Source organism: Urocampus carinirostris, chromosome 11 (assembly GCF_059441175.1).
Source record: "Urocampus carinirostris isolate Australia breed hairy pipefish chromosome 11, RoL_Ucar_1.0, whole genome shotgun sequence".
NCBI lineage: Eukaryota > Metazoa > Chordata > Actinopteri > Syngnathiformes > Syngnathidae > Urocampus > Urocampus carinirostris.
Genome location: NC_142359.1, coordinates 20994245 through 21018894, shown reverse-complemented (window position 1 = coordinate 21018894; position 24650 = coordinate 20994245). Strand labels below are relative to the sequence as shown.

The 24650-nt window shown below is 38.9% G+C and overlaps 2 protein-coding genes across 2 annotated transcripts; one reads left to right on the top strand and one right to left on the bottom strand.

The window, feature by feature from the left end:
• Positions 1 to 49: 49 nt before the first annotated feature.
• parpbp (PARP1 binding protein) lies at positions 50 to 18577 on the top strand. The gene is made up of 10 exons (XM_088347524.1): positions 50 to 109; positions 312 to 467; positions 3292 to 3531; positions 7468 to 7743; positions 9605 to 9759; positions 11181 to 11361; positions 13347 to 13528; positions 13601 to 13682; positions 17112 to 17259; positions 17342 to 18577. The coding sequence occupies exons 2-10, from the start codon at positions 318 to 320 to the stop codon at positions 17572 to 17574; spliced, it is 1647 nt and encodes a 548-aa protein (XP_088203650.1). The 5' UTR covers positions 50 to 109; positions 312 to 317; the 3' UTR covers positions 17575 to 18577.
• Positions 18578 to 18657: 80 nt separating this feature from the next.
• On the bottom strand, positions 18658 to 22091 carry pmch (pro-melanin-concentrating hormone). The gene is made up of 3 exons (XM_088348147.1): positions 21124 to 22091; positions 18887 to 19013; positions 18658 to 18786 (listed from the first exon to the last, which is right to left on the bottom strand). The coding sequence occupies exons 1-3, from the start codon at positions 21316 to 21318 to the stop codon at positions 18734 to 18736; spliced, it is 375 nt and encodes a 124-aa protein (XP_088204273.1). The 5' UTR covers positions 21319 to 22091; the 3' UTR covers positions 18658 to 18733.
• Positions 22092 to 24650: the final 2559 nt, after the last annotated feature.

Below are 24650 nucleotides of genomic sequence, written 5' to 3'. Positions count from 1 at the left end.
CAAAACCATGTTGTGTCTCCTGCAAGCTGATTGGTTTGTAGTTATGACGTCAGCTGCTTTCTCGTTTAAGCAGTGCGAATATCGTGGGTAACTGGCAACTAAGTTGCAGGTTGGTAACATATTATCAACTTTTGATTTTAGCTGTAGAATATATTTTTTAAGTATTACTTGCATGCTTGTATATTTTATTTCTTTGTTTACTCGAGAGCACAATAAGTATTGTAATCTTGTTACTTATCATCCACTAAAAAATCCATGACTTCTCATGTGCCAGGTGTATGACATCGAAAAATATAATTATTTCATTGTAGTGGACAATGCAGTCTTTGGAAAAGCGGTTGAAGCAGATGGTGAGAACTTTTAGGAGAGAGTGCCACCGGTGGCTGCAATCTGAGAGAACAACTGTGTATGGGTCTGACTCCATGCTGATGGTGTTGCAGCTTGTCATGGCTGAAGCCAATAAAGAAGTAAGTTGAAATCATTTGGAAAAGTGAAATTCCTGGGGGCACCATTCAGGCTTAGGTGTGTCTTGTGACTAAGATCTTCACCTTCACCCTCTAAACTTAAAGGGAGCCAGTGCATGTTAGCTAAAATGTGGGTAGTATGAGCAAACTTTCTTGTCCTAGTCCAAAGACTTGCTGCAGCATTTTGCACCACCTGCAAACGTCTGATGCCAGACATCAGGAGAGCGCAAGTGGAACCTCGGTTCTCGACCATAATCGGTTCCAGAACCCTGTTTGAAAACCGATTTGTTCGATCACCGAAATCGTTTTTCCCATTAAAAATAATGTAAATCGTTTTAATCCGTTCCAACACCCTGAATGTTTACCTTGAATGTTTAACGTAAACATAAAGCTAATCATACGATTGCGTTATCGTAATCTTCCGTACGAAAGATTCCCCTAACATGAACGTATGAAAATAAAAAAATCAGGTAGTTTACAAGTCATTTAGCACCCCGGTCTCCACAACAAGTGAGCGGTTCATTGGAAAGGGAGCTGCGTTCCAACACCCTGAATGTTGGGCTCCGTTCCAACCCCCTGAATGTTTAACGTAAACTTAAAGCTAACCCAGGCTAATCGTACGTTCGCGTTATCGTAATCTTATGAATAGGATTTCTTACCTTTTGGTGGTCAGCAGAAGGCGCTCGCACACCTCCTTCATATTTGGCTATTATTTCTTTCTTAAATGCAATAGTTGTACGCACTTTTCTTTTTTCACCTGTAGCAACTTTGCTGCCTGCACTGACTTTCTTCGGAGGCATAATAAGGGGCTAAAACACCCGTACGCCGCTCAGCATTGCACCCTAGCGCACGCACTCACGCATTACCGGCGTTCGAACTCCGATTTTTTGACCGAACAGCGAAGCAAGAATTTCTCGAATTTTTTGGTCGGACACCGATTTTTTCGAACTGAGATGCGTTCGAAAACCGAGGTTCCACTGTATTACAGTAATCGAGACAAGAAATAACAAACGCATGAGTTCTCAGCATCAGGTTGGGATAGCATTTGGGGAGATCTTTGCAAAGATGGGAATAACTCCAGTAATTTTCTTCATGCATTCTATGTCTTAAGTATTAACACTTATGCTATGGTTGTAGGGCTATGAGCAGGGTCATATGTGCTTTTAAAATCACTAACGTTAAGGTGTTTGTATTCTGCTGTTTATTCTATACCGTTCTAAGAGGGCACCATTCTCCGCATCCATTTGCTACCACTAGACGAGGTTGCTGCGTGACGCATATGATTATATGTTAACCCAATTTTAGGGAAACAAACTATGAAATGTTATGTAAATGTTTTTGTAGGAGTGTAACTGATTCTGCTCTCTCCCACATGCGTTAATCAAGCGTGAGTGTCCGTTCTCTTTTTTTCTCTTGGAAGCCCGTCTTTCTCTGCCAACGCTTTTTTTGACCCAAATTAGTGTTTCTGTTTTATTTTACTGATATTAGGCATTAGCTCAGGAGGTAGAGCGCTCGTCTTGCGATCAAGAGGTCACAGGTTCGATTCCCGGCTCCTCCGTGTTATGTCACAGTGTCCTTGGGCAAGACACTGAATCCCCTAATGCCCCCGATAGCAGGCCTTGCATGGCTGACGCTGCTATCGGGTAGTTAGTGTGTAAAAGGGAAAAAGTGTGAAGCACATTGTAAAGCTTTTTGGGAGGTCTTCATTGACTTGAAAAGTGCTATATAAATGCAGACCATTTTCATTTACCTAATGCGAGTGACGTGTGGTGAGGTTTGGGTCTGGTCAGGCAGAGTCCAATTTACAAATAAATGAATCTACATTTTACTCAGTTGATTGGCAGAGCAAGAAGATGGCGATATACTGTAGCATAGAAAATAAGATTTTAATCTCTCCCCTTTACTTATAAATGTTTAAATATGTACCTGCTGCTCCTTTGAATAAGAGAATCAATAGATCCTCCATTTTGAAAAAAGTACATGCAACGGGGAGAAAAAAAACCCTCAAACCGGATAGCTTGGGTTGCTTTTAGCTTGCTAATACAATCACCAATACCGGTAATATTGTTTGGGGCTGGAGTGTGCGCTAAATCAGAATCCTTGGTCTCATTATTGCCTTCTGCCCCAGGGCAAGATAATGCTCAGAAGAGTAAAATGTTCCATACTGCTTTTTTTGAATGAAAGTATAAATAGATAAGTAAACCTCCTGGTATCACTCTCGCCCTCTGCCTTGAGGCAAGAAAAGCAAGTGCCTCAATGTGCAGCTGCAGACGCTAAGACTAGTAATTGGTTACATACTTCAGAAAATCCTCCCAATTGTAAAGATGAATGAGAAAACTATAATTCAATGGAATGTGTCCTTGATGACAAGTGAGCAACAGCTTCACCTGCTAAATGCCCTCTCTAAGATATTTTACTGATGTGAAGCACTTTCACGACTGATTTGTTACACTAAACCCTCTATTTAATAAACATGCTGACAAGGCAACCTAATATGTTTTAATGTTTTATTTAAAAAGATGACATTATTACAAATTTACACTTCAAATATGTCCTGTTTCATGCCTTGTCAAATGCTTAGGACAACAGTCATATTTGGCTGTAAAATCCTTGTTGGACTAAAGTATTCTGTATCTATGTATGTGTGAGTTGAGAGTTAATCCTGAATTGCAACCCAGACGTTGACATGTCTGCTTATTTTCGCCAGTCTGGCGCTGACGTAATGTGTCGAACTGCCCCTAATCACATTGGCACCTGACATCGTTTTGGCTGCGGAAGGAATCACTGACAAACGACAGCTCTCTGCTGTTTTTTCTCCTGTTGACAGCAAAGTGGAGAGTTCCGGGTGTCCCTTAGCGACGTCCTGCTTGCGTGGAAACACTTACTCCTGGACAAACTTGGCCTGTGGCCTGCAGACAACCACACCATGCAGCAGGAAAGGCGAGACCTCATTCTGGAGGCGTATGAGGCCTTCTTGAAGCGGTCCAATGCTGTGGATCTGGTCCACGTCCTCAACATGTGCCAACGGCTCGGAGACGACCCGGACGTCGACGAGGTCGTAAGCCCTGTGAGTATAAAGCGAGAAATCCTATATGCTGTGTCAATTGTCATACATTACGCTGTTGTTTAGAACAAAATAGTTATTGTTACAAGAGGAAACATCAGACACAGGGTGCTTGAAATCCTTGAAAATGCTTGAATTTTAATGTTGTGTTTCACCGTGTACCTTCAAATTAAGGTAAAGCATTGGCCATACTTTGTACTCTCCACTTATTAAAACATTCTTTGTAGAAATTCAGGCAATTAGTACAGAGGGTTTATCAAGTCAAGTCTCATTTATTTGTGTAGCAATTAATCACAAATAATCTTAAAGAAACTATCTGGAATTGGAAGCTTTTTTACTTTCCTGGCTTAAAAGCCTCAATCAGCTCATTCTTTCGTGTTGGCGTTTGGACTGTACTGCATTTGAAACAGGCCGTTTATGTACTTATACCATTTTCATGCTACCCTAGCAAAAAACTGCAATGAAGAGATTAAAGTCCATCCATCCATTATCTGCGCCGCTTATCCTCAGTAGGGTGTCGGGGGATGCTAGAGCCCATCACAGCCTTCTTTGGGCAGTGGGCAGGGGACACCCTAAACTTGTTGCCAGGCAGTCGCAGGGCACACAGAGACCGACAACTCACTTCACACCTAGGGACCATTTGGACCGGCCATTAACCTGACATGTATGTTTTTGGAATGTGGGAGGAAACCGGAGTGCCCGGAGGAAACCCACGAACATGCAAACTCCACACAGGAAGGCTGGTAGCTGGATTTGATCCCCTGACCTCAGAACTGTGCCTCAGAACTGCTCAGCTGTCGTGCTGTCCGAGCATAAAGTCACTTTGCATAGAAGCAGATAGATACGGTGGGAAAAAAATATGAAAGCTCTCTAAACTCATTTGGACGTTGTTAACACATATTTAATAGAGAAAATATTATAATTTCAACAATATCTGCCTGAATGGAAAACCTCTCCCTACATAAACTCTTTTACAAACAGGTGGGAGAAATCCAAGAATTCATTTAATTTATAATCAATTCTACGAAATCAATTATTTGATCATATTAACACAAAAATAGATTTATCAAAACTAATATGTGGAAGTTGTTATTTAAATGGGAAGCCAACGCCATTAGTGCCTTAAACATGATGTCTTATAGGCTCTTATTAAACAAGGCATTTTAATTCATGTGTTATTTTTGAAATATGAGCTGGGTGAAGGCAAACATAAATCCCCCTGTTTTTATCCATTTTTGTGGCCAGCCATTTTTATGATGCTGCCAATGCACGCCCTGTACTGGTGCTCAAGACTTATTTCTGCTAAACTGTTGGCATAAATGTGATTATTCATCCTCATTTGACTTTTTGCTACAGGGCGTTTTAGTAAGGTCATCCGAGAAGGCTATAATGTAAAATGTCAAATATATTTCTGTTCTCTATCATGGCAGATCACAGGTATAGCGTCCATACAAATGGGATTGAAAGTTTTTTTTGTTTTTTTTAAAGAACCTTCTTTAGCGTGTCCAAACGCGCTACGATGTACTCTTAGCGTTACAAAAGCTAGATGAAATATTATGCTTTTGATAGCTTTGCCACCTTTTTGAAAAGCAAGCAATCAATAATATAATGCAGTCAGTTTGTACGACTTAATGTTTTGTGCCAACATGAGTATATGTTTAAGGCATATGATCGATCAGAAGTTAGCCTCCAGTCAAGCCTATAACACTGTAAAAAATATTCTTATTGCCAGTTGCTGGGTATTATCGACTTATTTGAGAATTTATGTTGCTGCTGAATGTTATTGCACTAGTTTTCATTTTACAATGCATTTTTTTTTATTGCACGAGTATAACAACTTACAACAGTCTCCAAGGTACCTTGTAAATATTTTTGCCTATTTATTCTTCATTCTGACATTCTTTTATTTTTGTATTTTAAATCTTTATTACGTGTTTATCTTGGAGTGGAATTCTAATGCAGTTGCAAACAAAAGCCACTGCATGTTAAGAATGACAATAAAGACGCTTCTAATTCTAAATGGAGAAGTGATGAAGTCCAAAGGTCCCCAAACTGTTTCCTGTGAGGGCCACATTACTCCCCTTTTTTGGTGAAGGGCCGGGGGTCAGTTTGTATAAGAAAAAGTGTGGCGATTGCAGGAGTGCCTAAATGTAAAAATGTTGTGTTTTCTAGACATCACAATCAAAAAACCCTCATGGATTCTTCACAGAACAAAAATTACAACATAAATGATAACATTATTATTGAAATAAGTAAAAACAAAACAACCCTCTCTGGATTCTTCACATTACAAAGTATGATTGAATTTCCTTTGTCATTGATAACAATGTTGTGACGCATTGTATGCAAAGAGACATGGCACTCCAGGGTAAACGTAATACACTTCAAAGAGAAAAATAAGATAAGACTGTCTAGATAAATAGGCAAAAATATTTTCAATATATTCCTTGAAGACTGATCAAAGTTATAATAATAGTGAAATTCAGGAAGAGTCAGGAAAAAAATGTATTTCTAACATAAATAATAACCAAATAACACTGGGTTCTTCACAGAAAAGAAGTACATGGAACATGAACTTTGTTGTGCCGTGCACGGTTTCGCTATCATTAACAGAGCATTGGACCACCAGTGGTATAAATGACTTGCAAAAAGGCAGTAGATTTTATTTCATTATTACAATATTTTAGTCATGTTCCCAGAGACATCTTAATTTTGTTATGTGTTTCACATGTTACAATTACAATACATTATTTTCTGTTTTTTCTATCGTAAGCATTGTATGTGACACATTTATTGTTTTTGTAACATGTGAAATGCACAACGAAATTCACTTTTTTCCCTGATACAAAGACTAAAGAAATATCTGATGCATCTATATAGGTTATCTACAGTGGTGCACTAGTAGTCCAGGGGTAAGTGTTAAGCCCCTTTAACACCGTGACCACATTTGAATTCAATATAACCAAAAACAACCATCCAGACTCTTGAATTATTCTTTAGGTAAAAAGAAAGAAGTGTGCGCTGAAATGCTCGCTGGTATTGTTCAGGAGCTGGACCAAATGTGGAGGTGGGCCAAATCTGTGGGCTACAGTTTGGGGAGCATTGATTTATTGTAGTCCATTAAATATGACATCACAAACGACCACTCACAGTCCACCTCCTTTCTGAAGCAAAGTCAAAATTGATCATATCTGAATCCAGCGATTGTGATGTCATCTTCCCTCCACGTTCTCAAAATGGCACCTCCAAAGAAGGACAAAACGGATAGATATTGCTTTCTAACTCATATTTCCACATACAAATACGGGAGACCTATATGCGAGGGTGTAGATTTGTTCTTGGCATTGGTGGGGACATTTCTTTTAAGTGATTACATGATATTGGTGGCGACAAAATGGTGATTGCTCGATATTTATGGTGCATTTTTGTTTAGTGATAACATTTTATTGGTGGGTCAAAAAATCATTGATTGGTTCACGGATCCCTTAACCGGCTTGTCGGGGCACCACTTCCCTTGGTGTGTCTTTGGCAAGTACCGCCTGACGGCGCCCATCCCTCTCCAGGCTGTTTGGGGGGTTTTCTCCCCCAAAGGAACAGGTAGTACTGGTTTCTATGGTTACCGGTAGCAGTAGAAACCTCCTGATCTGACTCTGATACAGCACCTTCATTATCTGGTCGCTGTTTTTTGGTTTAAAATGTCAGTCCGCTCTTCAGAAATGCTGCAGACCTTGTTCCCCGAGGGCCCCAGCTTTTAAAGGCCCCGTATGCCTTGATTAGTGTCGACATGTCCCCTCTCTGTCCATGCCAAAACTATGCTCTTGCCAATACAAATTTATATTATTGGGAAACCTTTTGGTTTTCACCTTTAAGAATAGTTGTGATAAAAAGGATTTTAATAAACGAAACATTCAATATTTTTTTTTGGTTTTGTTTGCACAGGTCGAGTTGTACGAGTTCCTGTTAGGCAGCACTGAAGTCTCGGACAGTAACAATTCTTCTGTTTTGTCAACACCGTCGGGTAAAAACCGATCGTGCGACTCGCAGATAGCAACTGCGATAAGACGAGTCTTCTGTTCCTACCTGAGCTTGCTCGTCAACACCAAAGACGATCTGGCCTTGGCGTTAACTTTGGACGTTCCAAATCGGGCGCTCGGCCCGCAGACTTTCACATACGTGAAACACGCAGCCCGTCAGAAGGAAATGTCACTTTTTTTGGTAAGTGAGCAAATTTTTTTTTGGGGGGGGGGGTAATTTCAACATTATTCTTTTTTTTCCCCTCAAAAATGATTGAGCGGTTTTTATTTGTCAACTTTCTTCACACTAACATAGTCTGTGTGCTATTTTTCAGACTCACAATTATTCTAGGTTGTGCCAAAAATTGTACCCCCTGTGTGAAATGTCCTCTCCTAGCAAATATCACTCCCGCAAACTTCACTTAAATGACTTTGTAACATTTTTTAGAATACATAATAAAAAGAACAGAGCATTTGCACCTTGTAAAGAAATAACATTTGAGCAAGTTGAAAATATTTACTTTGGCCTTATCTTCTGAATATCACATGTATTAAAAACTGTTGGTTTATTTTGGCGTAATGAGCTTAATGGTCTAGCACATAAGTTTTGTAAGACGTGTGATATTAGGAAGATTGCTGTTTTGAATTGCTAGTTGATCGCTGTAAAAGCAACTTGGGTATGTGTCCATCGATGAGTAAGGAAAAGCAGTGTCATTTCGCCAAAGTAATTATTTTCGACTTGCTCAAAAGGTGTTTCTATACAAATTGTGAATGCTCTGTGTTTTAATGTTCGAACACATTCCCCCCAAAAATGAGATACAAGGCCGTTTTGTGAAATGGAGGGACATTCCATGCAGGGGGTAGAATTTTTGGCCCACGGTTGCCGAAATATTTACAATCTGCTAAACTTTCGCTGACCAGTGAGCAACAATACTTTATTTTGGATGAATGTATCAAATATAAGTTAGTGTAAAAACATTCTCATAAGACACTACAAAAATGTTTTGGATATCTGGGTCATGGTGGGTGAAACATTGTGGCTATGTTGCCATTGCTTTTATTATTTTTCAAATCCAACATCTAAAAAGTGTCATGGATTTATTTTTTTCTACCTTTTTGTTAGAATAGGTTTTACCGTTTTGTTTTTCGGTTAACTGAAAATAAAAAAAAATATGTTGTTTTTTTTTTTTTGCAACCAGTTATCAAAGACAGCAACACTTTTAATGTTATAAAAGCCGATCCCTTATTCATTTTTGAGTTAATTAGGTTTTTGTTTTCAAAGGGGCAGGGTGTATTACTTAAAGCTTCGTATTGGTAAAAATAAAATACTTCAAATGAAAAATACAATGAATTATCACAATTTTTCTTTTTTTCTTTTTTTTTTTTTTTCCAAAAATACTCCTTGGTAGAGAATTATGATTATTTTTTCATAACATGTGCTTTACCTTAAAGGACGCTAAAATAATTGTCCACCATCTTGCTGCTACGAGTAGCATAAAAAAATCAAAACTTTTGTGGATGCTATGCAGAATATTCATGAAAAAAATCATGCGGCTTGATCACTCTGATTCTCTGTAGTTTGTTTTCTTGTGCTTTGTAGCACTTGTTTTTGGTTGCGCTACACAATACAGCAACATCTACTACACAGTGTCCTTTTAAAACTATTGAAACACTTTTCTTGCTGTTTTATTCGCTTGTAGCATTTATGGAGTGACAATCATTCATTCCAATCCCATGTAAATACAAATCATGAACTGATGACTAGGTAATGAAAAAAAGACTGGGCGGCTAATTAATTAGTTAAAAAAATAATCTTTTTTATGTATTTGTATGTAAGTATTCAGGAAAAGGTGTTTTTTCCTAAAAGTATGCCGTGGAAATAAAGATCAATCTAAGCTTGTTTAGTATTATACTGAAATTCCATTATTGATTTCGTTTTTTTATTATTTAATCTTTTGATCTGGGTGGGGACAAAGATCATATTTAAAAGCCATATGGCTTAGCTTTGATTCAACCTGACCAGGACATTGCAGTTGAAAGCTATTCTATGCTAACATCGGTAGATGGTGACGTCATTCGTAAGGGCCATCGAGCTGGGGGGCAAGGGTTACGCTCCAGCCCCCTCAGATCCCCTAAGGAAGCACATCAAGGGACTGTCTGCCTTTGTCCACTTCCTGGATAACTTGGAGGACATCTTGGGAGAGACGACAGACCCTGGGTATCAAATCCATCTTTCTTTTCTACAATAAAAGAAATACACTGAAATAAGGTATTAATGAAAACTAACACGATGCACTTCGTGCGTGCATGTATGTAACTTGGTGCTACTGATATTGGATACGTTACCCAAATCTTGCGCTACAACACAAGTGCTTATCACGAATTATTTAGCCCACAGAAGATGCAAGGGGCAGGTAGCCCAGAGCAAAACAACATGGTTCTCAACTTCTCAAGACACTGGTGAATTCAGAAATTCAGCAACTGCCTGTGGGTGCACGCGTGTTTTGCGTTTCCCTCACCTTACGCTGAGAGTTCATTGCCCTGGATCAGGCGAGAATTGTATTTGCAAAGATCCTAGCAGTTGCAATGTGAATATGCAACTCTCACACTCTTTAATACAATGGATGGGGAAAAAATACATAACTTTCAGGGGGTTTCAAAAAATAAAGGCAGAGATTTTAAATCTAATGTAATATGTCATTAAATCTGAGAAAAAAATATTGGGAGAATGTCGTTATTTGAATAAAATAGTGATTAGGCATGGTTTAGAGGACACCCAAAATAAGGTGAGAAGACATCAACAAATTTCAAAGGTGGGATGCGTCGTTTGAGCTGCCCTTGAAAATTTGAAAGTTAAATACTGTATCACATTAGGTTTGAGGAATACTCGTCCCCACAGGTTTTTTTTAATCTGTAAATGTAGCAAGAAATGGCGAAAGTAAGAAAAGGCTTGTCTCAAGTAGTCTAAACATTAACCTCAACTCTAAGGAAGACAAAAAGAGAAGAATTCTTATAAAAAATGCATAATGAATGAGCTGACTGAGGCTGCAATGTTAACTCAAGACAGGAGATTGTGGCAGAGAGTACCTAAGCTCCGAAGTCCAAAAAGCAAATTTTAAACTTGCAAGAAAAACAGGGAGAGCAGTAAAACTTCAGATAATATATTCTTACCTCTTCTCAAGGCCCTCCCTTGAACCTTTCCTTTTTATTAAATCTTTTAGGTTACGAAAGCAGATTGGCCCTAAAGGGTGTAGAATCAAAGAACGGCATGATTGGCCGAAAGTGACAATGATGTAAACCGTTCATAATACTCAAAACGATGAAGAACGGTGTGCAAAAATAGTCAAAATAACAAACTGGCTTCCTATACATTCTTCTTTGAAGATGTCTAATGTTAAAAACAGAAGAACCGTATCACTGAATTTTTCCATTTAGGCTACATGACAATTTAAACAGTGACCTACTGATACACTTTAAATTGCACTAATTAATTGAAATTTCATTATTTAAATTTGATTATAACAATATTTTGTAATGGCATTGTGCCTTGGGATTAATTTAATGTAAAAAGTGCGCCTTGTCTTAAAAACTGTCAAACGCTTGTCAATTGCACCTGAATACAGTATCCTTTCCTTCCAGTGTGTGCGGGTCCAAGCTAGTGTGTGCCATCCGAGGGGCTCTTGTGAAGGGCTGCGGTTCTGCAGACATTTGCTCTGTGACAGAGGAGACCGCAAACCGGCTGAAGGAGGAAATCTGCCAACTGTACCAATTCCAGAAAGACACAGCACACAAAGCTGGAACCGGGATCAGCCCTGCAAGGGTGACTCCTTATACTTTTTTACTTATTGTTTTTTTAAACGTCTCTGCTTTGGCCCTGTTTTTTATGCTAGGCCTTAAAAAAACGTTATTGTAAGGGTATTGACCAGGGATGCACCACATTTTTGGTACCAAAAAAGTTTCTCTCACAAATGACCAAAATCGGATTTTCTGTTTCGTCCAAAAGAAAAAAATAAGGCTTCTGATAGAACGATGTGGTCGTAGTGCATCCAACGTTGGGTCAGAATTCTGTTTCGCCATGTCAAGAAAAAATACGAAACAGTGTCAGAACATGCGCATAAATTAAATTAAATTTATCAATGGTGAAAAAATAAGGCCAACGTTGTTTTTCTATTCCAATGGTGCCCAAAAAAAAATAAGGCTTCTGATAGAACGATGTTGTCGTAGTGCATCCAACGTTGGGTCAGAATTCTGTTTCGCCATGTCAAGAAAAAATATGAAACAATGTCAGAACATGTGCATAAATTAAATTTGATCAACTGTGAAAAAATAAGGCCAATGTTGTTTTTCTATTCCAATGGTGCCAAATCAAGATCCCAACTTATATCTTTCTTTTTTTTTTTCTTGTTTTATTTTGTGTTCTGTTAGTTTTATCTTGTAGATATTGTAACGAATATGGGTGGTAAATAAATTATTCTAACAAAGAATTTATTGACCGATTGAATCAAAGAGCAGAGTTTATTCTTTTCAAAACTCGTCTCGCTTTTTTGGAGCACCACATACGTTTTTAGATCATTATGTCAGGAAAACTGATGAAAAGCCTTGTTTAGTTATTCTGAAGGGTGGCTACACACACTTTAGGGGAATTCTTTTTACCGTTTTGATAGTTCGATATACTTTAATCAAGTTTGTGCCCAACGCTGCTGTTACTTTTTCATTTTGCTCATGTGTATGAATAAATGAATGTAGAATAAAATTAGATTGGCCTTCATATGAATAACCTAAACTTCTTATATGTAATAACTTGTGAAGCCCTTTGAGACTCTTTGTGATTAAGGGCTATACAAATAAAAATGACTTGACTTGACTAGAAGTAGTTCAATAACTGTTTTATGGCTGTAAAACATTTACTGCAGCTACACCTGTTACGCATGTAAAATAAGCAGGAATAATAACCTCATAAAATTGCACAATTTTTTTAGCCACATTTTATTCACCAAAAATCCTTTCTTTGTGCACAAATCCATCCTTCCTACAGATTATGTGCATTTCAGTTCCATCATGGGATATTTTCTATCGCCAACAAAGCTAATGCTGAAAGTCAAGCCTGTCGTGTTCTATTTCTAGTACACGTTTTTGTTGGATTTTGGGCTGACAATGTCTGTTTGACAGAAGCAGTGGATAAGAGGCTTTTCACCTTTTCTATGCAATACTTCCGTTACTGCCCCCTAGCCAATCGTAGGTTGTGAAATAGCTAACAATTCCTTGGGCCTTCCAGAAGGTCCTGGCTCTGCCAACTTAAAATCAAATTGGCTAAACCACCAGCTTTATATCACTCATATTGTGCTTCATGGCCTGCAGAGTCGATTGTGAAGGCCTCCGGGTAGATGCTTGACTCTGGCAACAAGTAACGGCTGAAATGTGATGCGTAAATGCTTTAATAGGAAAACACACATCTCAAAGAGGCCCCACCAGGGGGGAAGCAATGAAAGGAAGATTACAGATCATTTTGAGTTCTTTAATAAGTATTGATTAACAATATATAACAAATGTAACAAAATGCAGATATTTTTAGGCCAGCAAAGAAGTTTTTGGAGGCCCTCACGGCCCACTTGTCTTTTATTGTTTTTTGTTTTTGTTTTTACATGATAGTTAATTTGTTTTGTATAAAGTTTGTGACTTGTCACTCAGTTTTCTTCTGTTTTTTTTTTTTTTTTCTGGGAGTAGTTTCAGTGAAATATCTTAATATGGTCTTAGTCTGATGGTGGTAGCTCTGCTTAGATTGTGTGCCACTCTGTGTATGTTTAGCCAAAGGAATACGCTGTGAATCATGATACAGCTTGCGGAGGCCGAAATTCAGTGAAGGTACTTCTGGCTCTGCTCGACAAAGAGGCCGTGACGAGACCCTGCATGAACAAGGCGGACCTGCTGTCTGAAGAGCAGCCAGCACTAAATGGAATCGAGGGCATATCTGTCCTCACCTTGTTCAGGTTAGCCTTAATGGTCACAAAGTGGAAATGAAACAATAAACTAAAACCTGCCCCTGCTACCATCCTCCTCAGATCCCCTGAAGCACCCACTGGATCTTCCCCGGCACCCCTGAAGAAGCGAGCCCAGAGCCGTCTGAACTTGTTCAAGTCCAAGGTAACTCGTGCAACGGGTCATCATTGAATAAAATCAAATGGACAAATATTTTTTTTACATCCTGTCTGTCCTCGCAACAGTCTGTTTTATGCTGCCCTGGTTACTTCCATCTTTCTTTCCGGCTTAGCGTTTACACAGCTGTCTTTCCACATCCCACCATCCACTAACATGAAAGCACTTACTTGATAAGGAAGGAAGGGAGGAAAGAGATTGACATTTACCATTAAACCTGGCCTTGTTACTTGTGGCGCAAAATGTAACACTGAGAACACGCTTCAAAGCTCATATCCAATTTTTCCCTTCTCTGGGCCTATATCCTCAGTCTTGGCAGCCTGCTAAGTGGCATACTCACTAATCATTTTTCCTCACTCAAAACCCCGTGTTGATACATATTGTAGAATATGAGTCACGGAGCAATGGCCACCTGTTATTATCCATTCCAGGGTGTCTGCCATTTTTCTATTTTCTGCCCCCTGAAAATCAGGTCCTAGTTGCCCAACCCTCAGATAACTAATCACAGGTCAACTGATTTTTTTTTTTTAAAGGAGCTGTACAGAATTTGGACATTTTTTGTACTCTCTGGCTTGTGTCGTCATTGCTCCCTCTGTTAAGCAAGTTCATGAAGTTTGTGCATGTTGCCAGACTCAAGACCGGTGAAAAATTAAAACAAAACTGGGATGCTGGACAGGAATGAGAGAGCACAAAAATGGCGCCTTATGAGGAATTTGTATCCTAATCATTGTAACAGGCCCAACCAAATGTGCATTCATCTGGTCAATTAATGAAGGGCTACATGGTGTAGTTTTGGGAAATTGTGTGTACGTTCAGGCAACTAGCAGGTTTGGTCTTGGGTTATAAGGCCAGTTTGAATTGAGCACAAGCATTTAATGGACATCTCTTCCCGCAAAAATAAGGTACTTTCTATTGTTATGAAATCCCATCCATTCATGATCTGCATCGCTTATCCTCAGTAGGGTCGCGGGGTGCTGGAGTCCAACCCAGCTGTCTTCAGGCAGTGAACAGGGAACACCCTGAACTGGTTTCCAGCCAGTCGCAGGGCACATAAAGACGGACAACTCACTCGCTCATTTACACCTAAGGACAATTTGGACCAGCCAATTAGCCTTACATGCATGTTTTTGGAATGTGGGAGGGAACTGGAGTGCCCGGAGGAAACCCACGCAAGCACGGGTCGAACATGCAAACTCCACAAAGGAAGGTTCGAACTCATGACCTCAGAACTGTGCCGCACATGCTATAACCACTGCGCTGCTGTGCTGCCTGTTATGAAATTACTATTTTATTTATTTTCGCTCGTTATCTTTGGTGCTTGCTCAAAAATTGATAGTGTATTTGAAGCCGGCCTTTTCCTACTTTCAGTATTTTCCCTGATTGTCGAGAGTTGGTCCTATACAGTGTCTTATGCTACAGTAACAAATCAAAAAAAAAAGAAGGGACAAGCATGTCACACTCGCCAACAATCCTCCCGCCCCAATTACTTCCATCTAATGTATTCCAGCCCAAAAAAAATTGCTAAAAGTGAGACAAGAGCAGATAGGCGTGGTGGGAAAAAAAACATGTGGGCCATATGAACTCCGCTGGGCATTGTTAACACTTACTTAAAGGAACACTGAGTAATATTTATTGGCTTAGTGTTGCCAAAGAAACATTCGTTTTAGGGGGAAAAAAATAAAAACATGAATATGAATAATTTGCAAAATACAGGTACTATCATACCAATGACGATTTTAATAAATATGTATTGATCGACAAATGTGTGTTTCTTTTGCATAGTGTTTGCTGCCATGTTGGTCTGGCATCTTGATGCTGCTACACTGCTCATTTGGCACTGTTTTTTGATCACTTTAGACAATACAGTCCCATCTAGTGGTCAAATATTACACAATGTACCCTTATTATGGAAAAGATTTTATTTTTTTAAAGTCACCTCAAAGATGCCGCAGACCATTAAGCAAAACTGTGATTGATCATTACATGAGGCCCGATCAGCTCTGATGTTAATTTCACTCGACAAGCAGTCTCCAAATTGTCACCTGAAAGGTGGGAAAAACAAACTCTGCTAAACAAAATGTATTTAAAATGCAGTGTTTAGACTAGTGAATGCTTATACACCATTTCTTTGTATGGAAATCCTTTCAGTTGACTTTGAAAAAGCAATTCCATATCTAACGTAAATGCAATAAAAAGGCTAGCAGTACTGTTATGAAAGCCTAGAGCATATTAGTTGGTATGGCTTTATTGGACCGCAGAAATATAAATGTAGCATTCAAACATACTTGTAACACTGAAGCTAAGAGAAATGTTCCTAAATGAAGAGAATACTGTTGACGCTTGCCTGGTCCCTGCAGTTTGACATGCACTTGACAGCCATAAATTTAAACCATATTGATCCATCTGGAACAACTTTTTATTTCTAAAGGACATGGTTCTTGGAGAACTGAACGTATGCAAAACGCATCATGCTCCTTGCGATGCTGTGGACAGATGTCATCCGATTTAGCCTTCCGTAATAGTCCCCAGACGCCCCGCCGCTTCCCCAACTTCCGTTTGGAAGCCGCTCTTTTGGACGGCGATTTGAAAGGTCTCCCTTTTTTCTGTCTTAAGAGACATTGGCTTAACAGACGCTGGCTTCCCACTTTTAGAGCCAGAAACGTGAGTGAGGGGAAATTGCACGCAATGTCTACTTTTCAGCACAGTTTCTGGTAGCAAGACCAGCAATCGGAAATACACTGTAACGTTTTATTAAACTTGTTTTGCGTTTCTTGATCTTTGCTGATTTTATTGACATATTTCTCACTCATTTGGTCAATCACTTGACTTATCTTGATGTTCTGTGCTTCAATTTCTTGATCATGCTCCTTACCAATGTATTGACATGACTCTTGAATCATTTGAACTTGACTTAGATCTTAACTTGGTTCTGACTTGGGTTTTGACCTAACTCAATGGGTCAAGGCTTGGCCATTGACCATTGGTAAACAATTGGTAAAAATTCTATTAAGTTTATCCTGACTTGGCTTTTGATTATATTTTGGTTTAGTTTTTCTCAAGCTTTTTTTCACTAACTTTCCTTCGGTGGAATACATTTCATCAGATATCTCTTACACCAGTGCATCGATGAAAATCTTGTTTCCTACACTCACTAAATAATGCTTCCATTCACAAAAAAAAGTCAGCTCATTGATAAAATTATTGATTATTGTTAGTGTTTGGGAATACAGTTTAAAGTACATGATACTAATGCAAATGTCTTGGCTCATTGTATCAAGGCCGATGACAAATTGTGCCCCAAATACTGTGTATTTTTTTCCACGTACAATAAATGTATGTCTTGGCCTTAAAGACAAGAGCTGAAAGGTAGAGAAATGAAGTAAAATACTTAAACACACAACCACCACTCTGCTCTAGATGGAACCCCGGCCTGTCCAATCCCAATTTGCGTGCACCTACCAGGATGACAAGGAACTGCCTCTCAGTCGCGTTTTGCACTTCCCGAGCTTAAGTCAAGAGCCCACCTGTGTGCACCCTGCACCCAAAAAGACGTCCACAGCCCCAGGTAAAAAGCTTCCATTTTTAACAGTGTGGCTTGAAATTATCCGTCTCGACTGACCTAATCCTTTGTCCTGCAAAACTTTCAGAGATCGGCCCCGTGTTGGTTCCCAGGAGCGGCAACGCAAACCCCGTCCCTGCTAAGAGTTCGGAAAAGGCTGTGAAAAAGATAACAAAAAGGAAGAAACCTGATGTGGAAAAGGAGGACGAGCCTCCAGAGAAGAGGAAACAGCCAGTGAAATTGAGTGTCAAAAAGCCCTCTGCCAAAACGAAAAAGTTGATTGCCGGGCAGATGACACTAACTGGCTTCTTTAGAGTCTAAATAATCCCCTTTTTCAATCATGATTTTTTTTTTAATGTATGTCACATAATGGGGAAGTCTTACTTAAAAATACTGTTGCACTTTTCTTTTTTTAATTTATACTTGAATTAGGTTGAAAAAAAAAAAAAAACAATTGACAGTGGTTGGCAAACACAGGGACAAGAACCGGTACCAGGCCGTGTGCCATACCAGGCAACACAAAAAATTTGTTTGTTTACATACTTAATTTTTTATTTTACCAATAATAACCTCTTACCTATAATACCCTCTAAATTGGTGAGGTCGTATGGAGGTAAGTTACAGTTCTTGGGCAAGGATTAGTCAGTCAACCCATACACAGCCCATCTATAAATGCATCGAATCAAGCCCAGATCGCATAAATGAGAGCGCGATTGTTGACTTGGGAAAAGGCACTCCATTTTATCTCATCATCACACTATTTCTATTTATGTTACCACGTTATTTCGCCTTTGTCGATTGTTCTACAATGTTGTTTTGGCTGAATGCATTCCCATAAGGCTCTAATAGAACATTCTACAATTCGGCAACGTAATTGAGAACTACGAGAACGAGTTCAGCCGAAACGATGTTGTTCGTTGACCAATCACGTGCGCTTTTAAGATAAAAAAAAAAAAAAGCACATAGAATGTGAAACCTTGATTAAAGATTACTAGGCATTTAAATCAGATTGGAAAACTCAGTATAATTTATTATTCTTATTTCAGACAGTGAACCAGTCCATGGTACAAAAAGGTTTGCTGACCACTGATCTAGAGCACAGGTGTGCAAGAACTATTTGTTTTCTGAACATCTTTTGCAAAATGGAGCAATGGAGTTGACCTTGTTATCTTTTTGTGCTTTTTTGTTGCTGTGGAAATGAGGCAGCTTGAGTGAGCCTTATTTTGAGTAATATCTCAGAACTTATGTTTACCACCACTGAAAACCTGCAGGAAATAAGGATTTTGGTTGGGGTTTTTTCCCCTCCCTCACACATTTCTGGTCGCTTTCATGTTCCTGTATCGTAGCGAACGTCAACCCAGAAAGCCGTTGCCTGTAAAAAATAATTCCACACGAAGTCGCAATGTTGATTTTAAATAAAGTTTTATTTTGTTTAACACTCTTGCTGTGGTACTGAATGCTTGTAGAGGGCAGCTGATGTTTAAGTCCCTCCCCAGCAGGGTCGGTAAACTCTGCCGATCATACAGCGCAACACTGAATGAAGACGACAAAATGGAAAGAATTATTAGAAGTTTCATCCAGCCTAAGTTTCACTGATTTTTGCAGAATGACAGGAATTTTTACGACCACTCACTATCTATATCTGTTTCCGTGTCCCTGCGGTTGATGCTCTCCGCAGCCTGATTTTGCCTCCAACGTAGCTTGTCCATTGCAGGAAATCGCTGATTGACACCCCAAAAACGTAAACCTCTTCTTGTGTCCTGCAGGCGCGCAAGAAATGAATTTTACTGCATTTTTTTTTGCATGTACCGTCACGGTGTGTTCTCTGGCAGAACAAGAGCCATGATGGACTGCGGGAATCACTTGAGCGCAGGGCAGTTAAATTGGCAGTTGAGTTGAAACAAATAACAACCAAGAAAGGAGAATTTAACCACCACTTTTTTACCACGGTGGTTCATGCGGTCGGCAAGATTCTTAGCTCGATTTGGATTTTTATCCCTTTTGATGAAGACAGAAGACTTCAATGTTTATCTGCAGTCTAACGGAGGGACAAGGCCGGCTGCCCCAAAGTATTGCAGGATTTACAGCCAACATTTTTACTAGGTATATGTGAGGTATTTCCAAGCAATTTTATGTAAATACAAGTCACAACAAATACACTCAAAATATTAAGTACCTAGTTAGCACTAGCTAACTTAAGTGCCTTACTTTTCTTACTATGTAAATGAGCTGCTTTTATTGTGATAAACCAGGGATTCAAAACTTTAATTTTCTGAATATCGCATGTATTGAACACTGTTATGTGCTCTACCATAAAGCTTATTGCGCCAAAATGAATGGCGAAATGATCAACATGTAAAATGAGGGATGAACATTCAAAAGGGAAGACGTTGACAAAGTAAATATTTTCAACATGCTCAAAAGTGATTTCTATACAAGCTGCAAATGCGCCGTGCTTTACTGTTCTATTATATCCCCAGACATTTTAAATATAACGTTTTAGTAATCTTTGCACAGGGGAAAGCTGGGGGGTGCATTTGTTGGCAAAAAGGAGCACAGTAAAGAATATCCGCTACAGAGAACTGGTAAGCTTCTAAACGTTTATAAACTTTTAGATCAGCACGGGTGTATGGGGTTACTCCATTTACAATATAGTGGCACAGATTGTGTGTAATAAGGTCAGGCAGACTGGATGATTTGTTTAGATGCGTGAATATGTTAAGAGGAAGACTATGGCTTGGTAGCTAGCATTGCTAATGCTATCCTCAGTTTCTCTAAATAGCGCCCTTTATGCTTTACGACAAGGTGAATGACCTCATCCAAGAGCTGCGCAATATTTGTTTGACTGGTCATTAATTTAGTCTTTAATTTCACAACCCTTTAGGGTGCTTTTGTAAACCAGGGGATTTATTAAAAAGAAAGGGCTTATTGAAGGGCTTTTAAAACTGGTTGGAGTTTCTTATCTAAATTTTTGACTCGCTTCTCTGTTCTTTCAGCAAGTTGAAAATATATTGATGTTTTTGGATTGTTAACTAAACTTCAAACTTATCACTATATGAATTCATCTTATAAAATAAATTCTGCCTTATTAAATCAAATTATTAAGATATAATTGAACTGTTACGTTTCTGAATTTATCAAGGTTTTTTTTTATTCTACACTCAATTGTTTTATATTTAACCATTTACCTTATTCAATGCATTTATTACAACCATTTTTATTTGTTTAGTTTAACAATAAAAATATGTTTTTTTTCATTACAATTTCCCTTATTCATTTTACATTTGACTCGTAATTTCCCTCTTCTGGTTTTTAATGTAACTTAACATGATAGCATCCTTTTTTGAAGATTTTTCATTAACGGCATATTTGCTGGGAACTCTGCAGAGGACAGAAAAAAAAAACATACAGAGAGTAATACACACAGCCCAGAAAATTATGGGCTCCTCTCAGCCCAGTTGTGAAGACATTGCCAGGATGATCTACTTGTATTAATAGCTCTGGTTCATTTCTAACTTGATTATTCAAATAACAAATTTATTGATTATCTCCTGAAACTACTTCCATCAGAATCATGTTGGAAAAGTTCTTCTTTTGTATAAATCTTGATGCTAAAACTGTCAAAACATGTCCCCAACATGAGTTCATAGAGCTAGAACGCAATAATGTAAGAACAATATTTTCCTCCCAAACCAAAAAGGAACAAACCAAAAATCATACTTTCTGTTTCTGATTTTGATATACTTTTTTATACATTCAAAATGTTGCAGTTTACCTTATTTCTTTTTTTCTATACACGTTTTCCGTACTCAGAAATCAAACCATAACAAGCCTACTAAAAAACCATAACAGATAACAACTTAAACTCACTGCCAAAAGAAGGGCTTTTGGGTTTTCGTCTTCTTCCGGGGCATCCCAAACTAAGTTTCTTCTGAAGTCGCGGTGGGTGGCACTTTCATCCCCCATCAAGGCCCCCAATTCATCCTGTTCTGTGCTACCGGCAGCTGATCTTCTGAGGCTGGAGAAGAGCAGCAGAGCGAGGACCACATGGCGGACATACGACATGATTCTCGGACGGCGATGGGCTCACCTGGATTATGATGCCCCTCAGCCGAGTTTTTATTGACGAGTGGCCCAGGAGCGTCACGGTGGCTCCTGATAAGATGACAGCGTTGTGTCACCCACAGGTCTCGGACTTCCATTGATGTGCTCCTTAATGGAGTCATTTTGTCTCTACATGGTTGTAATAGAGTTCAGGGGCAGGTTAGAGGTGTGGGGCTTCATTATGGAGCCCTAAATATTGAATACTACAACTACCAGCAGGGCTTCTTCTACAAAACATCCAGAAACCGTAAACCGTTGAAGTCAATTTGTGAATTATTATGCTTTAACTGCAGGGGTGACAAACTTGTTGTTTACTGAGCGCCACATCAGTGTAATGATGTCCTCAAAGGTCCGATGTAGTGTATAATGTAACTAAATGAAGCTGGTGTGCTAAATAAATGAAAATACTCCTTGATTTAAAGTAACTCTGAATGTATTCATTATATATGTCACAAACTGTCACAATTGGGTACACCACCTTCCCCCCAGAGGGTGGCAACCGGGTTTAGATCTGGTAAAACCTGAGCCCAATCATCACAGGCCTATCCTTAAGTATATGAAGCTTTTATATTGCTGGGACAGTAAACTGGCTCGGGTCATGCCCAGTGTTCCCTCTAAGCTGCGCAAGTGCGCAATTGCGCACTGCTCGCACATTCTCAGCGCACAAGAAAATCTAGCCAGCGCACAAAAATGAAGGCTCAAAATTACTAATTAAGAAGCGACTTAAGTCAAACTTACAGTGTATGAAGGTAAAAATACACGGGTTCCCCTGACGTTGTGTCCTAAATGCGGTATTTTGAAGTCGAGTCGAAGTAGAACGAAGTTGAGTAAAGTTAGTAGAGTTTGTCGAGAACCGGCTTCTTCGGCTCGGCTCACTAAAAGGAACCAGCTCTTTTGGGTCCTAAACGGCTCTACAGGTTGTTTTTGCTTCTTTAATCCCAACATGACCAAATATTATGTAAAATTATGCACAAAATGACTCAAAGGAAGGGAAGATTAGAACAAAAAAGAAAAAAATACCAAAATGAAAAAGTAGTGAAACGCTGAGAAAAAAAGAAACAAAAGGAATAGAAAAAAAGGAGGAAAAATTTAGAAAAAAGCCAGAAAAAAGGAAAAGAAAGAAATGTGGAAAAAAAGTAAACAGAGAACAAAAAGAAAAAATTAACAGCTCGGGAAAAAAAAACACAATGAGATTTTTTTTTAAGGAATTTAAAAAAAAGTAGAAAAAAACACAGAAAAAAGAAGAAAAAGTTTGTGTTGCATTCAAATAATTTCCAATTATATCCAGTGAATCTTGTTGCCAACATTGTACTTCCACTAAAAAATGTGATTAATTACAGTTCTGTATCTTACAACCGACTAAATAAGCCCCCAAAAATGTTAATATTATGCGACAAAATATATCAGGAAAAAAAAAAAAAATGCGAAAGAATTGTAAGAACAAACGACGTTCGTAGGCCATACAACCTTTGCAATAGTACATGAGTCAATTCATTCAAAAGAGAAAAATAATTTTGCATTGCCGGAAACTCAGCGAAATGTAACTTGATGTCAAGTTTTGGACAAGTTTGATAATTAATTATCTTGCCACATTTGGGATTATGGTTGCTCACTGTTGTTTCAAGCGTTGCTCACCAACTTTGTGTGAACGCTCAGACCCGTGGAAAATTAGAGGGAACATTGAGTCATGCCATTTCCTTGCCACTTTCATCCAGTCTTCGGTTACAATGTCAGTTTTTTGTTTTAGTTATGACACTTTACTCATTGTTTTAAGACCGTTTTTTTTAAATGGATTTCTTTTTTTTTTTATAAATACCATCCTTTGTTGAAAACCCCTGCCTCCTATCCGCCTTCCCTGCATTTGGGTCCACCTTCACAAATGTGACAAAATGACCCGATCACCAACTTACATATTCTTTCAGACCCTCAGACATTTTAGCTCTTGCAGGCCACGTAAAATTATTATGGTAGGCACATTTTGTCGCAGGCCATGAATTTGATACACATGCTGTACTAGAAGATTTCAGACAAGGAGGCACGATATTTGGGCTTCTACTAGTCTAAACATGGTATTTTTCATTCGGAGTGTATCATTTTTAAGTAAATAGCCATCATTTCTTTAATAATCTCTGTGGAAGGCCATTTTGAGAATTTATGTTGAGTGTATTGACATCAATGTGCCAATGGTCAAACTAACTTTTTCAGAAAATATGTGAACCGTGATTCATTGTTATCTGAGCTCTGGGCAAAACCAATGTCATCATCATTGAACACCAATTCTTAAAATGGCTGGTTCCAAGCAACGGGGTGAGCAAAGTTTCAATTTCTTCAAGCCGAAGTGAGCTGCATGCAATCGCTGTTCACTCAATTGCAGTCTGTTTCAGAGTTGCCTCCTATGTTGTGTTAAGGGGATTTGCTATGTTGAAAGTGTTGTGTTCCTTCAATGACATCACAACTATGGGAGAGAATAGAGAGATCGTTCAACTTTGAGACTAAATTTCTCAAATCCCCTGGCCCGTGGAATATTTTGAAAAAAAAACTGTAAATCTATCAGGCGGAATGGTACATGTTTTGTGCCTATGTGAAAAAAAATGGTCTTTTTGGATCCCTTTAAACACTCTGTTGCCTTGGCTCTGTACTGGTTTGTTGTTTTCCGTGTCATGTCCTAAGCTAGTCTAACTGACAAACTCTTGGACTGTCGCCCTCGCTGTTAAGGTTTACTGGAACACCGACTACTCACCTGCATCCTGGACAATGGTTGTTGCCCCGCTACCTGACTTCCTGTTTACCAGACCCTGCTTCACTAATCAGTGTTTCTACACTTTGCTTCCGCACCACCCCAATTGGATTCTGGACACAAGGGATCCCAGTTCGAATCCCGGCTTGTCCGTGTTACATGTCGAAGTGTCCTTGGGTAAGACACTGAACCCCTAATACCCCCAATAAGCAGGTTAGCGTCTTACATGGCTGCAATACAAGGCCGCTATTGGAAAATGTGAAGTACACTGTAAAGCGCTTTGGGAAGTCATTGACTTAAAAAACGCTATATAAATGTAGATCATTTCATTTCATTTTCAATATCTAATTCATTTCATACATATATTCCTCTCGATACTCAATCGTTATGGTTCTCCAAATGTTACTAGAAATGCTCATTTGTTCACATTTTCATAAATCCCAGCAAAGCTGGAGAGTGTGACATCAGCAACACTCCATCAGTGCCAACTTCTCCTTATGGTTGGGAGCACAAGATTGCCGTAGGTATGTGTTGCGGTTTTCTCTGGGTTGCCCTC

Bases quoted from the DNA above. Each gene is read 5' to 3' on its own strand.
- pmch (XM_088348147.1), bottom strand. From the start codon at position 21,318: ATGTCGTATGTCCGCCATGTGGTCCTCGCTCTGCTGCTCTTCTCCAGC. The intron at 19,014-21,123 runs GTGAGTTTAAGT...GCGCGCCTGCAG, and splicing joins CAAAAGCCCTTCTTTTGGCA to GACACAAGAAGAGGTTTACG. The intron at 18,787-18,886 runs GTGAGTGGTCGT...GTCTTCATTCAG, and splicing joins CACGGAAACAGATATAGATA to TGTTGCGCTGTATGATCGGC.
- parpbp (XM_088347524.1), top strand. From the start codon at position 318: ATGCAGTCTTTGGAAAAGCGGTTGAAGCAGATGGTGAGAACTTTTAGG. The intron at 11,362-13,346 runs GTGACTCCTTAT...GTGTATGTTTAG, and splicing joins CCGGGATCAGCCCTGCAAGG to CCAAAGGAATACGCTGTGAA. The intron at 13,683-17,111 runs GTAACTCGTGCA...ACTCTGCTCTAG, and splicing joins TGAACTTGTTCAAGTCCAAG to ATGGAACCCCGGCCTGTCCA.